The 11,533-nt window shown below is 56.4% G+C and overlaps 3 protein-coding genes across 6 annotated transcripts in view; 2 read left to right on the top strand and 1 right to left on the bottom strand.

Moving 5' to 3' along the window:
• Nucleotides 1-43: 43 nt before the first annotated feature.
• MRPL43 (mitochondrial ribosomal protein L43) lies at nucleotides 44-1,514 on the bottom strand. The gene is made up of 3 exons (XM_025880380.2): nucleotides 1,317-1,514; nucleotides 1,121-1,227; nucleotides 44-985 (listed from the first exon to the last, which is right to left on the bottom strand). Exons 1-3 carry the CDS (start codon nucleotides 1,445-1,447, stop codon nucleotides 744-746), a joined length of 480 nt encoding a protein of 159 aa, XP_025736165.1. The 5' UTR covers nucleotides 1,448-1,514; the 3' UTR covers nucleotides 44-743.
• A 91-nt stretch (nucleotides 1,515-1,605) lies between these two features.
• On the top strand, nucleotides 1,606-6,635 carry TWNK (twinkle mtDNA helicase). Of its 2 annotated transcripts, XM_025880378.2 has the most exons (6): nucleotides 1,606-1,701; nucleotides 3,324-3,450; nucleotides 3,638-3,878; nucleotides 4,030-4,137; nucleotides 4,449-4,590; nucleotides 5,457-6,635. In XM_025880378.2, the coding sequence occupies exons 3-6, from the start codon at nucleotides 3,757-3,759 to the stop codon at nucleotides 5,775-5,777; spliced, it is 693 nt and encodes a 230-aa protein (XP_025736163.1). In that variant the 5' UTR covers nucleotides 1,606-1,701; nucleotides 3,324-3,450; nucleotides 3,638-3,756; the 3' UTR covers nucleotides 5,778-6,635. The 2 variants fall into 2 exon arrangements, with proteins under 2 accessions (XP_025736163.1, XP_025736162.1); XM_025880377.2 differs by having other exon boundaries at nucleotides 1,608-3,450.
• Nucleotides 6,636-8,567: 1,932 nt separating this feature from the next.
• Nucleotides 8,568-11,533, top strand: part of LZTS2 (leucine zipper tumor suppressor 2) — a 10,596-nt gene continuing 7,630 nt past the window's right edge. The window contains exons 1-2 of one of the 3 annotated variants that reach the window (XM_025880889.2): nucleotides 8,568-9,100; nucleotides 9,545-9,851. The gene's annotated coding sequence lies outside the window, so the exon portion shown is untranslated. Of the gene's footprint in view, nucleotides 9,101-9,544; nucleotides 9,940-11,533 lie in introns of all 3 variants that reach the window. The other 2 variants (XM_073904299.1, XM_025880886.2) reach the window with 2 other exon arrangements.

The following is an 11,533-nucleotide window of genomic DNA, read 5'->3' as shown; positions in this document are numbered from 1 at the left end:
AAAAGCGAGGTTATATTTAAAATCTACACATATTTTGAAGACCTCAAGTGTAACCTCGAACAAGTTTATTATTTTTTTTTAAAGATTTTATTTATTTATTTGACAGAGAGAGACACAGCGAGAGAGGGAACATAAGCAGGGGGAGAGGCAGGGGGAGAAGCAGGCTCCCCGCTGAGCAGGGAGCCCGATGTGGGACTCGATCCAAGGACCCTGGGATCATGACCTGAGCCGAAGGCAGACACTTAACGACTGAGCCACCCAGGTGCCTTCGAACAAGTTTATTAACCTCAGTTTTCTAATCTAAACATTCACACGGATATAAAGTGGTTATCCTAATGCCAGGTTCACAGCAGGATATAAGATGCTAGCTCTCTAGCTCAATGGTTACAGAAACAGGACACGGGGGGGTTCTTCAGATCCCAATCTTGAAAGCACTCGCTGGGATTTAAGATCACTGTTATCAATCTGGGTTTCAGAAATAAATGCCTGTAATACCCTTGAAGAGTCAGGTTTCAGAGATATCAAATGGGGAAGAATTAGGAGACTAACAGTCACTGCCCTGCCTCATGAGCAACAAAAAGACAGCTCTTCTTTATCCCAAGCAAAAGCTTTGGCGTCAGTTTCCCTTTTGGTGGGCTCTATCTGCCTGTGTGGACTTGGAATCCCCTGAACCCAAAGAGGAAGAACCACCTCCACTGGGGTAAGAGTCCAAAGCCTGGGTATTGGAGTTGGTGGGCAACTCTTCATGGCACTTGCGCCTGGGCTAGGGCAGCATCTTGGACCTCTCGCGGGCGCAGCCCACCCAACGTTGTCGGTTTGTTGGTGAAGGGGTGCCACTGGCCCTGGATGCTAGGGCTGTCCGTGTGGAAGGGCTTGCGGATGCGGATCACGTCCAAGCCCGACTGGTCCGCCAGCTTCTGCACCAGCGTCGCAATCTCCTCGACTGACTTGCAGTGGATGCTCTCCTCACGCACTGCCCCGTTAACTGGCGGAAGGAAGGGGGTCGGGGGAGAGGAAGCGGATGAATCAGGGGTCAGAGCAGAGGAAGGCGAGCGGGCCCAGTCTCCACGCCCCCAACCCGCCCCCAGCCGCCCTCCAGCCCTCGCCCCGCCCCACTCACGGTATTCGGCCACTACTCTGGGCACACAGCACGGCCGCGAGTTTACGTATATTACGACCCCCGGGTTCCGTCGGGCGAAGTCGGCCACCTCTCGTTCCACGAACTCCCTGAGGAAGCCGAGAAGAGTAAGCACAGCGACCCCTGACCCGGGGCGACCTCAGCCCGGAGAGCACCCCGCGCCCTTTGCCCAGTTCACCTGGCGCCACGAGACGACGGCGCATCGCGGCTGAGGCTAAAGCTGAGACGCTGCAGCTGCTGCACGTAGCGCCCCAGCCCGTTGTGGAGGACACTGGCCAGGAAGCGGCTCGGGGTCCCGCGCGCCGTCATAGGTGCAGCGCCCAGGTAGCCCAGACCGGCCTGGAGGGGCTGGGGGGTGGGGGGGGCGAGACGAACGCCAAGGCTTCCGGTTCCGGGAACACCCGCGGCCGGGAGTTTTGCTTCCGCGGTCACGGCGCGAGGCGTGCCAGTGACCCGGGTTGCGGGCGAGAGGGGCGAGGGGAGGGTAGTGACGCGTGGTCAGGGTCGCGAGCAGCGCAGCTTCTGTCAGTAGAGCCGAGGGAGGACGCGGTCGCGGGGGCGAGGTGAGCGCGGGGACTGGCGGGAGCCGCCCGGTGGCGCTCTGGTCGTGGCGAGTCCCCTTTGAGGGAAGGAGCGGCGAAGAGGGCCTCCCCTTGGGGGCTGCGCGTTGGGGTCAGGAACAACGCAGGCGGCGGTAGAGATGGGAACGACGAGGAGATCCCCTGACCCGGCGGGAGTGGTGAAGAGATGATCTAGGGAAAGTAGAGCGGTGAGGGGCAGTGTGGAGGATCGAAGAGGTGAGGCGGTGGCGGTACGGGACCATACAGGTAGAGCGCCGGATAGAGGCACACGGACGTGAAAGATGGGCATAGATGTGAAGTAGCAATGCAGAGGGGCTGAAGAGGATTCAGAGAGATGTTTATGAGGGACAAGTTGTTAGAAAGAAGCCACCTCGAGTGGGCTCTGTAGAGTGTGCTGTGCAGAGGATCCCTAGGGTCTGACCTAGTGAAGGCACCGAAACCAGGGACGGAAAGCATTTCAGTTAGTGACTTCCTCGATTTGACTAGGAATGTGGGTACTCCTTCGAGGTGGGTACCCCCTCCGTATCCTGCTACTCCTGCGTGGGGAGTGGATGGGTCGGAGGGGCCTGCCCAGAAGCTTGGTCCCAGGCTCTCCTCGAAGACGGTACAGGAAGGACGCTCTCCCAGCCTTGGAGGTACCAGTGTTGCCTGTAACTGCAACTGAAATCCGCCAGTATTTGCGGGCACATGCGATCCCCTTCCAGGATGGCCACAGCTGCCTGCGGGCACCGAGCCCGTTTGTGAAGGCCTTGCAGCTCAAGGACCAAACTGGTGCTACTGCTTCCTTCAGCCTTTTCATTGACAAGACCACAGGCCGCTTTCTCTGCATGACCAGCCTAGCAGAGGGGAGCTGGGAAGACTTCCAGGCCAGCGTGGAGGGGCGAGGGGATGGGGCCAGAGAGGGGGTCCTGCTTGGTGAGGCCCCAGAAGCTGAGGACAGTGAGGAGGTCCGGAGGATCTGGGACCGAGCCATACCTCTCTGGGAGCTGCCCGAACCAGAGGAGGCCCAGCTGGCTCGTGTGATGTTTGGCCTTACCAAAGTGACAGATGATGCACTCAGGCGTTTCAGTGTGCGGTATTTGCGGCCTGCTCGAAGCCTTGTCTTCCCTTGGCTCTCCCCTGGAGGTTTGGGATTAAGAGGCCTGAAGCTACTAAGTGCTGAAGGCCAGGGAGATGAAGTGCACTATAAGGAAACCACCATTCCCCGGCCTGGTGTCTACCACAATCTGTTTGGATTACCACTGATCAGTCGGCGAGATGTTGAGGTGGTACTGACAGGTCGAGAGCTGGACAGCCTGGCCTTGAACCAATCCACAGGACTGCCCACCCTGGCCCTACCCCGAGGAACTGCCTGCTTACCCCCTGCCTTGCTCCCTTACCTTGAACAGTTTCGACGTATTGTGCTCTGGCTGGGAGATGACCTTCGGTCCTGGGAAGCTGCCAAGTTGTTTGCCCGAAAACTGAATCCCAAGCGATGCTCCTTGGTGCGGCCTGGGGACCAGCAGCCCCGTGCCCTGGAGGCCCTGAACCGAGGCTTAAATCTTTCTCGTATTCTGCGTACTGCCCTGCCTGCCTGGCACAAGTCTATTGTGTCTTTCCGGCAGCTTCGGGAGGAGGTGCTAGGAGAACTGTCAAATGTGGAGCAGGCAGCTGGCATCCGCTGGAACCGCTTCCCAGACCTCAATCGTCTCTTGAAGGGACATCGGAAGGGTGAGCTGACAGTCTTCACAGGTGAGCCCTTGGGAAATCACTACTTGGGGTAAGAGGCAAAGGATCAGGTGACAAAAGCATGTGGGTTTGGGCCATGGCAAATGTTAAAGAGGAGGCTTCTCCCAACTTTGAAGCCCTTGCTCCAGGTCTTGGTTTTAAGGGTAGAACTTTCCTCCCTCACCCAGGTCTGTGTTCAACCCCCCTGCAGGGCCAACTGGCAGTGGAAAGACGACATTCATCAGTGAGTATGCCCTGGATTTGTGTACCCAGGGGGTAAACACACTCTGGGGTAGCTTTGAGATCAGCAACGTGAGACTAGCCCGGGTCATGCTGACACAGTTCGCTGTGGGGCGGCTAGAAGAGCAACTGGACAAATACGACGAGTGGGCAGACCGCTTTGAGGACTTGCCTCTCTATTTCATGACTTTTCATGGGCAGCAGAGCATCAGGTAAGATTCCAAGGCCTAGGGTTTTCAAAGAATGGAAGGGCAGGAGAAGAGATCCCAACAGAATTTTCAGGAATGTTGGCTTTTTGCTGGGATGGTTTAAAGAGACTACTTATAATTGACTCTTGAATTCATTGCCTTTTCCTCTTCCCAGGACTGTAATAGACACAATGCAACATGCAGTATACGTCTATGACATTTGTCATGTGGTCATCGACAATCTGCAGTTCATGATGGGGCATGAGCAGCTGTCCACAGACAGGTGACATCCTCTTGTCTCTCTGGAACCCACTTGAACACGCAGTTCTTCTCACGCAGTTGGCCCCTAGGCACGCACACTGTACTCTTTTGTTTTCTGACATGTGTGTTTGCACACACCACCCCATATGTATTTCTGTCTCATAGAGGTGTGGGTTGTGGTAGTAGGAAGTATGGATAGGGACCTAAGTGTGAGTCCTTGGGTAGAGTGGGTTGGGGCGGTCTGTGGGGAGATGTGAATGAATCAAGAGTATGGGTATGTTCTTGTTCTTCTCTCTGTCTGATGATGTCTTTACTTTGATGGGGTTGAGGTAGGATTGCCGCTCAAGACTACATCGTTGGGGCCTTTCGAAAGTTTGCAACAGACAATAGCTGCCATGTGACACTGGTCATTCATCCCCGGAAGGAGGATGATGATAAGGAACTGCAGACAGCATCAATTTTTGGTTCAGCCAAAGTAAGTGGCCTTTAGAGGAGCCCAAGCTTTGGTCACAGGTGTGACCAGGGATGGCCTTCATTCAGCCTTAAATCATCTTGACTGTCCACCTGCAAGAGGCAGGAGACAGCTGCCTCTGGGGCCATGACATGAGGAACACATGTGCTAGGAATATAAAGGCTGATAATAGTTGGTCCTTTGCCTTCACATCGGAGCTCACATCGTCCAGTGGGGAAAATAGTGAGACAGTGATTATAACTCAGTATAAGAGCTACAATAGGCAACACAGGTATTTGGGGAACAACGAAACATCTGAGTCAGCCTGGCACATCTGGAGAGACTTCCTTGCCCATGAGGGGAGAGGAGGTATCAAAAGAGGTCGGGCTGAGTTCTGGCAGCCAGTAAGTGTTAAATAATCGAATAAATGGGAGGGCTTTCTGGGCAGCAGGACCAACCCGATCCTGGAGCTTCCAGGGTTATGCTGAGTGCCTGTCACATGCTAGGCCTGGGCTGGGCACAGGGAATCCAGGGTGAGGAGCACAAACTATGCCACAAGGGAACAAACATGGAGCTAGGGAAGAGAGTGACACACAAGTGCAAAGATGGTGGTTCTTTCTTTATGGGGATCAAGAATGGTCTCTGATGAAGTGTGACATTTAGACCGAGACCTGAACGATAAGAAGCTGGGGTTGAGTGGGGTGGTGAGCTGTGGAGGAGAAGTGTCACAAGCAGAGGAATCCGGGGCAGTGAGGTAGTCAAGGAACTGAAAGACAAGTGGCCCCAGGATCATGGTCAGTAGTTCAGGGAGCTTTGCCATTCTTCCCTGGACCTTCAGCCTTCCTTTCTGCTTCTCAATGCTCCTTCCTCCTTCTGCCCCCATCCCCCAGGCAAGCCAGGAAGCGGACAACGTTCTGATTCTACAGGACAGGAAGCTGGTAACTGGTCCAGGGAAACGGTATCTGCAGGTGTCCAAGAACCGCTTTGATGGAGACGTAGGTGTCTTCCCACTGGAATTCAACAAGAGCTCTCTTACCTTCTCCATACCACCAAAGAGCAAGGCTCGGCTCAAGAAGGTCAAGGATGACAATGGGCTAGTGACCAAAAAGCCTTCTTCTGGCAAAAAGGGGGCTGTGCCCCAGAACTCCGAGACTTGCTTGGGTCAGGCCCACCACCCCTACCAGCCAGACCCCTCCAAGCCCTCAAGGTGAAGGCACTGCAGAGCTGGACACTGAAATGAGCCTGACAGAACAGGCTGGGACACAGACTTTCTTAGCCCTCTGCTAAGGCTACCTCTGTCCTGTGGTCCTAAGCTAGGGACCCTCCTCAGTCAGAGGGGCCTAACCTGGGGCAGAATTCCATACTGAGAGAATTCAATTTAACAGATATTTGAGAACCTCCAGTGTGCCATATACAGCACTGGCAAGACAGGTGAGGTCCCTGCTTCTCTAGAACCCGCAGTCTGGTAAGAGAGACAAGAAAATAATACAAAACATAGTTTCAAACAGCAAGATATACTATGAAGAAAAAACAGTAATGCAATAATGGTTACAGGCTAGTTTAAGGTATCTGAATAGGTATCTCTAAGCAGAGGACCCTGGAGATGGGGCCTAAAGACCTAGGATTGAGCCATGTGAACATCTGGAGAAAGAGGGACCCAAGCAGAGGGAAAATTAGACACAGAGGCCTGTGGTGGGAATGAGCAGATTGAGTACAAAGCCCTGGGTTCAGGCCCCCTGAACCTGGAAGGGAATAGAGGACTTCTTGCCAAAACTCCAGCTTAGGTTTCTGGAGCCCCAGGGTGATACGGTGGGTATCAGACTCTGCTGCCCACTCTGGACCCTGCCATGTGGTGGCACTCGCTACCACTGGATCCTAGGTGCTTGGCCATGTAATATCAGGGCCCCAAAGACGGAAGCTGGCTGGAGAAGAAAGCTGTGAACCCAGAGTGCCTGCCACCTGGACACTGATTCCATGTTATGCTGCCTCAGACCACTGGAGTGGACACAGTCATGACTTTTTGTAGAGCCTTTTCTAGTTTTACTGAAAAAAATTTTCCATTGCCTTTGTTTCTGTGTTTTTTCTTACTTGTCCACCAGATGTCTCCCCAGTCTATAACTGGATTTTCCTCTTGATTTGAATAGGGAGTCTTTGAGCTTTGCGCTCCCAAGGAAGCAGGGGCATTAAAGGGCCTTGACCCACACATCCCTTTACGCCTCTTCTTGGCTTAGGGATGACAGAATGGTGCCTCTTTATCCCTGTCTCCCCTGAGGGTCTCCATGTGATCCCTGGCAGAGGTGTAGGTCACTGGGCCACATGCCTAGGCCGTGCCTGACCAGCTGTCCCTAGGTGATACGAGCCACTCACTGACCTCTCAGTGTGGACTCATGCTCAGTGTCTTCTTATCTGGCTCCCCATCCATTTCCCTCGTCCTTGTACACTCAGTATTTCTCTTACGTTCATATGTGTCAGAACTCCTGGGACTCTTGAAAAATGCAGAACCTAGGGCCTACTCTCTCCCCAGTAAACACGCACACAGATGTTTTTAATTCTGAAGGTCTGAGGAAAGGTACAGGATTCCTCATTTTTAACAAGTACTGAAGGAGATTGTAAAGTTAGAGGCCTTGTCAGAAATAGTCCTAAATGAGGGCACTTTCCCATCTCACTTCCTCTGATAGCCAAAAGTCCCATTTTCCCTTTAGATTTGCATGCAAGGATAGTCAGAATGCAAGATGTTCTGAGGGGGCTGGAGAGAAGGCTTTTGTAAGGGTGAGCAGAGGTTTCCTGCTCCCTTGAAGCAGGTCTGCCTTACCAAGTTCTCCCAGTCCACCTAAGGGGGCTGCTTCTGGGGCCCTGTGGAAGGCTCTGGGGTCTCTGGTCTGTTGTGTGTGAGAACTGTGGCTACAACTGTCTCCTGAAACAGACCCTGGAACAAAGCTGTTCTCTGGGGAAGAACCTGCGGGGGAGGGAAGGGTAGCTCCTCCAGGGCCTCCCTTCTTGGGGGTCTCTCCCAGACTGGCTGGAGCCAGGCCTCCTAATCCTGCAGTAATCATTCCCAGCCGCTGGCTGGTCTATGCCTCATCCAGGATCTGTAACACTGAACGTCAGCCATACCTTCCAGATGCACACCACCAGGTCATTCCTACCTCTAAGGATTCTGGTCTACTGGGAATGCCTGGTGTGTTCTCAGGAAATCCTTGAGGGATTTCCATTAGGGGGCCTTTGTGAGGTCTCTGCCAATTGGGGACAGAGGAATAGATACACACTTGCCTGTCTTCCCCTACACTCCTAGCAGACTCCCCACATAGCACAAACCGCAATGATGGGAGGCGAAGTTAATGCTCCCCCAGCCCCACCCCCTACACACATTCCTTTGCACACCTGTCTTAAACTCCTCACATCAAGATTAGTTAAAAGTATGTTCAGGAGTCTCCAGCCTAGAAAGCAGTGGGGGATCCCTGGGTCCTATGTAAGGTCCCTGGGAGCCACTGTCCCTATACCCAACCAGAGTGGATTGAGGCAAATTACCTAGGCTCTGCCTCTATCCAATTGGATATTAAGAATCTCCCTGAGAGTTCAGGAAGGGCCTGCCAAGCAGGGTCCAGCTGGGTCTGCAGCCCTATCCTCAGATTTAGTGTCATTTTTATCTGTGAGGGGGCATCTTGGGTCCTCTAGTAGCTTCTTTACTACAGGTGGGTTTGAGAAGAGACCTAAATTCACTGTACTCCTGCTGCCCAAGTACTCAGGCTGCAAGTATGGACCAGATACCTGTAGATACCACAGTCTGTGCCTTCCCACAGGCTGCCTTGGGTGCCACCGGGGGAGCCCTAGGTGCCCCCCTGCAATACAGGGCAACTTCCTGTTTGTGCCTGTGGGTGGAACTTTATGAGTCGAAGGGGAAGCCTGGCCATGCTCTGTGGGGGGGGGGCCAGAACTGGCAAACATGCTCACCTGGGCAGAAACCTACTCCGGGGGAGGGGGAGGTGCTGGTTCTGCTAGGGCAGTTCCGACCGACCGCAGGGTGGGGCGGGGTCTGTTTTGGTGAAACCCGAGCCGTCTTTGTCTGCTTCCTAGGGGTTTTCCTTGTTCCTGGGGAATGAGCTGAGAGTGGACCCGGTTTGGCTCCCTACAGGGCAGGGCAGGGGCAGTAAAGCCCTATCGTCAACTTGGTTAGGGCGGCCAGGTAGTTTAGTTCTCGGTCACGTGCTGCTCGTCCCTTTCCCTAGTCGAAAACCAAATCCAGAAAGCTGTGAAGTCGGAGGCCAGAGGGGCAGCCTCAGGCCACCGTCGAGCTACCGCTGGGCTGGGTACCGGGTCGGCTGTTGTGGGGGTGCTGGGCAGACCACTCCCCTCCCTGGGTCGGGGGCGCGGCCTCAACCGCCCCGCCCCGCCCCGCTCCACCAGGCCGGGCCAGGCGGGCGCCGGGAGTCCGGAGCCCGGAGCTGGCTGGGAGCCGGCAGATCCGCGGCGAGGAGGTGCCCGTGCTGGAGCAGGAGCCGGGCGGGAGCTGGAGCCGCGGCGCAGGTGGCGCTGGGTGAGTGGTGGGGCCGTGGAGGTGTCGGAACTCCAGCCTCCGGCACATCCCGGCTCCGGAGCGAACTTTCCCGGTCTGGGGAAGCCGGGGGTTGGAGTGAGGAAGGGGTCCCATTCTGGGGTGGGGGCGGGGGGGTGCACGCGGGGAGCCTGAACAGGGAACCGACACGGAAACTCACACCGAGGGGTCCACACACGCGCGCACACAGACCCACGCACTTGGGACACACGAACCCACGTGCACTCAGGAAAGGACGCGCCCAGTGGGTTACCCTTGCAGTCCCTGGAGCAGCGCCACCGGCCCACACGGACCACCAGCGAACAGGGTGCTCTGCTGTCGCGTACTTGACGGGGGTGGGAGAAAAGGGCTGCCCGGCGACCGCCGACGGGGGCGGGCCGGGGGGGGGGACACCTCCGGAGGTTCCTGCTTCCTGGCCGCCCACAGGTGAAGACTAAGACGTAAACAGGCGCCGACCACGTGATCGCTTCGGAGACAAGTGGGCTGTGCTTCCCCACCCCCGCATCAGGGCGAGGACCTGCCTCCCCAGTCCTGGGCGAGTCTGCGAGGTCTCCTGTCGGGCCGTATTCCATTCTCCGCCTCAAGAAATGTTAAGCCTTCCCCCAGAAATGGGAGCACAACGCCCCCTGGAGTCCGGGTAGCGCAGGACTGAAGACTGTAGGGCTCGGTGGGGTTACCTGGGCTCCGCTCCTTCCTTCACCCGAACACGTTCATGGTGCCCTCATCCCTGAAGGTATCGGAGGAGGGCACTATTTTTGATGGCAGTGTACGGCAACCCCCGCCCCATACCTCCAGTCTGGGGAGCAGCTGCCTGAGCGCCGGTGGGTCCCCTTCCTGCCACCACCCCTCCTTGCCGAACTGGGACCTCCTCCCCTCACTGTAGGAACAGAAAGCCCACTCATGCAAGAGTGGGAGTCCTCCTTTGCCAGAGAATGCATGAGGGTAAATGTGCCCTAAGTACGGGAGTGGGCCCATCTCCCTGCCCTACAAGGGAGGATGAGCCCCCTCCCCCAGGGAATGAGGGAGTGGGCAGCGGCCCTCTGCCTCCCTCTCTGCCCCACCCTCCACCCCTCCACACATGCTGAGCCCAGCTGCTGCCTGAGCTTCTGGGCTGGCTGCCAGAAAGGGGAGGAGGCTCCTGGTGCCCCAAGAGGCTGGGATCAGGGCAAGGCCAGAGGAGGGGGTCTCTACTGGGGGGCGGGGGGGCTCAGTCTGTTCTTGTGAGGATCAGGGTCTGGGGTGAGCCTGAGGGTGGTTGGGCTATGTCTCCCTTTCCAGGGAAAAAGAAAGAAAAACAACCCCTTTCCATAGAGCTAAAAATAGAGCTGAGAGCCGGCCAGGGCTGTGGCCTGGAAGGGGGGGATGCTCCTTCCTGGGGCGGAGGAGCTCTGGCAGGCCTTGGCGTTGGGGGTGGGGTTGCAAGTAGGGGGTGGGAGGCGGTCCTTGCCCAGGGCCGTGGGCATCCGCTGACCTGACTGGGGCACAGAGACCCCTCGGGGAAAGTCTGTGTGGTAGAATGTTTGTGAAACACCACGTGTATGTGTAAGTTGTCTGAATGAGACCACCAGTGTGTGAAAGATGCTTAGGAGAGGAAGCCCATTTGAGATTGTGTCTCGGTAGGAAGGACTTTGAGTCGATGTGAAAGACTGTGCACAACAAGTGTGTGACAGTTTGCCTGTGTGTGAGTTGGCCTGAAAGATTATGGAAAGAAGGAACATGGAACCACGTGATGGATGAGACTGTGTGATTGTGGCTGCAGGGGACTGAATGTGGGAAAGGTCGTGTGGGTGTTATGAAGACTGTGTTGTTTGCGAGAGGGTGAGAATATCTGTGACCCTGAGAAGACAGGGAGTGTTGTCAGCTGTGAGGCTGGTGTAGGTTCGGACTGTAGGTTTGGACCGCCTCAACCCAGTGACTGCTGGGGAGGGGGGGGCAGGGGCTGCCTCTCTCCCAGCAATGACCTCTCTCTTAACACATGATTCCGAAGGAAGGTTGGGGAGCAGACAGCCGCGCCCGGGACAGGCCTGGGCTCGCGGGGTCGAGAGGGTACAGTGCTGGGGAGCCGGGTAGGGGCCCCCAGGGTTGGGGGGATGACGGTGTATTCTCCGAAGTGTCGCCAGGTGGCGCCACCTCCGCAAATCCGAATATGCCTCTATCAACCGCTGGGGGTGGGGCAGGCACGGCCCGAGCCTGGGTCCCCGACCGGTCCTGGGGAGCAAGGGCCCGGCAGCCGGGGAGGGTTGGGGGGGCAGCTGACCCTCGGCGCCCCGCTCCGGACTCCGAAACCGGAGAGTGTGTCTTGCGGGGCAGGCTTCGACCGGAGGAGCGGAGGGGGAAGGGCGGCCGCTGTGGCGCCCGGCCCTTTGTGCTCGAACAATGACCAGCTGCCGCTGGCCCCGGGGCCCGAGTAGGGGT

Source organism: Callorhinus ursinus, unplaced genomic scaffold (assembly GCF_003265705.2).
Source record: "Callorhinus ursinus isolate GAN/ISIS: 27379988/994484 unplaced genomic scaffold, GSC_fseal_2.0 scaffold20, whole genome shotgun sequence".
NCBI lineage: Eukaryota > Metazoa > Chordata > Mammalia > Carnivora > Otariidae > Callorhinus > Callorhinus ursinus.
This window is presented reverse-complemented; position numbering and strand designations above follow the sequence as displayed.

Coding starts and splice junctions, on each gene's coding strand:
- MRPL43 (XM_025880380.2), bottom strand. CDS start 1,447: ATGACGGCGCGCGGGACCCCGAGCCGCTTCCTGGCCAGTGTCCTCCAC. Junction 1,228..1,316: donor CCGTCGTCTCGTGGCGCCAG/GTGAACTGGGCA, acceptor CGGCTTCCTCAG/GGAGTTCGTGGAACGAGAGG. Junction 986..1,120: donor CAGAGTAGTGGCCGAATACC/GTGAGTGGGGCG, acceptor TCCTTCCGCCAG/TTAACGGGGCAGTGCGTGAG.
- TWNK (XM_025880377.2), top strand. CDS start 2,208: ATGTGGGTACTCCTTCGAGGTGGGTACCCCCTCCGTATCCTGCTACTC. Junction 3,879..4,029: donor CATGGGCAGCAGAGCATCAG/GTAAGATTCCAA, acceptor TCCTCTTCCCAG/GACTGTAATAGACACAATGC. Junction 4,138..4,448: donor GAGCAGCTGTCCACAGACAG/GTGACATCCTCT, acceptor GGGTTGAGGTAG/GATTGCCGCTCAAGACTACA.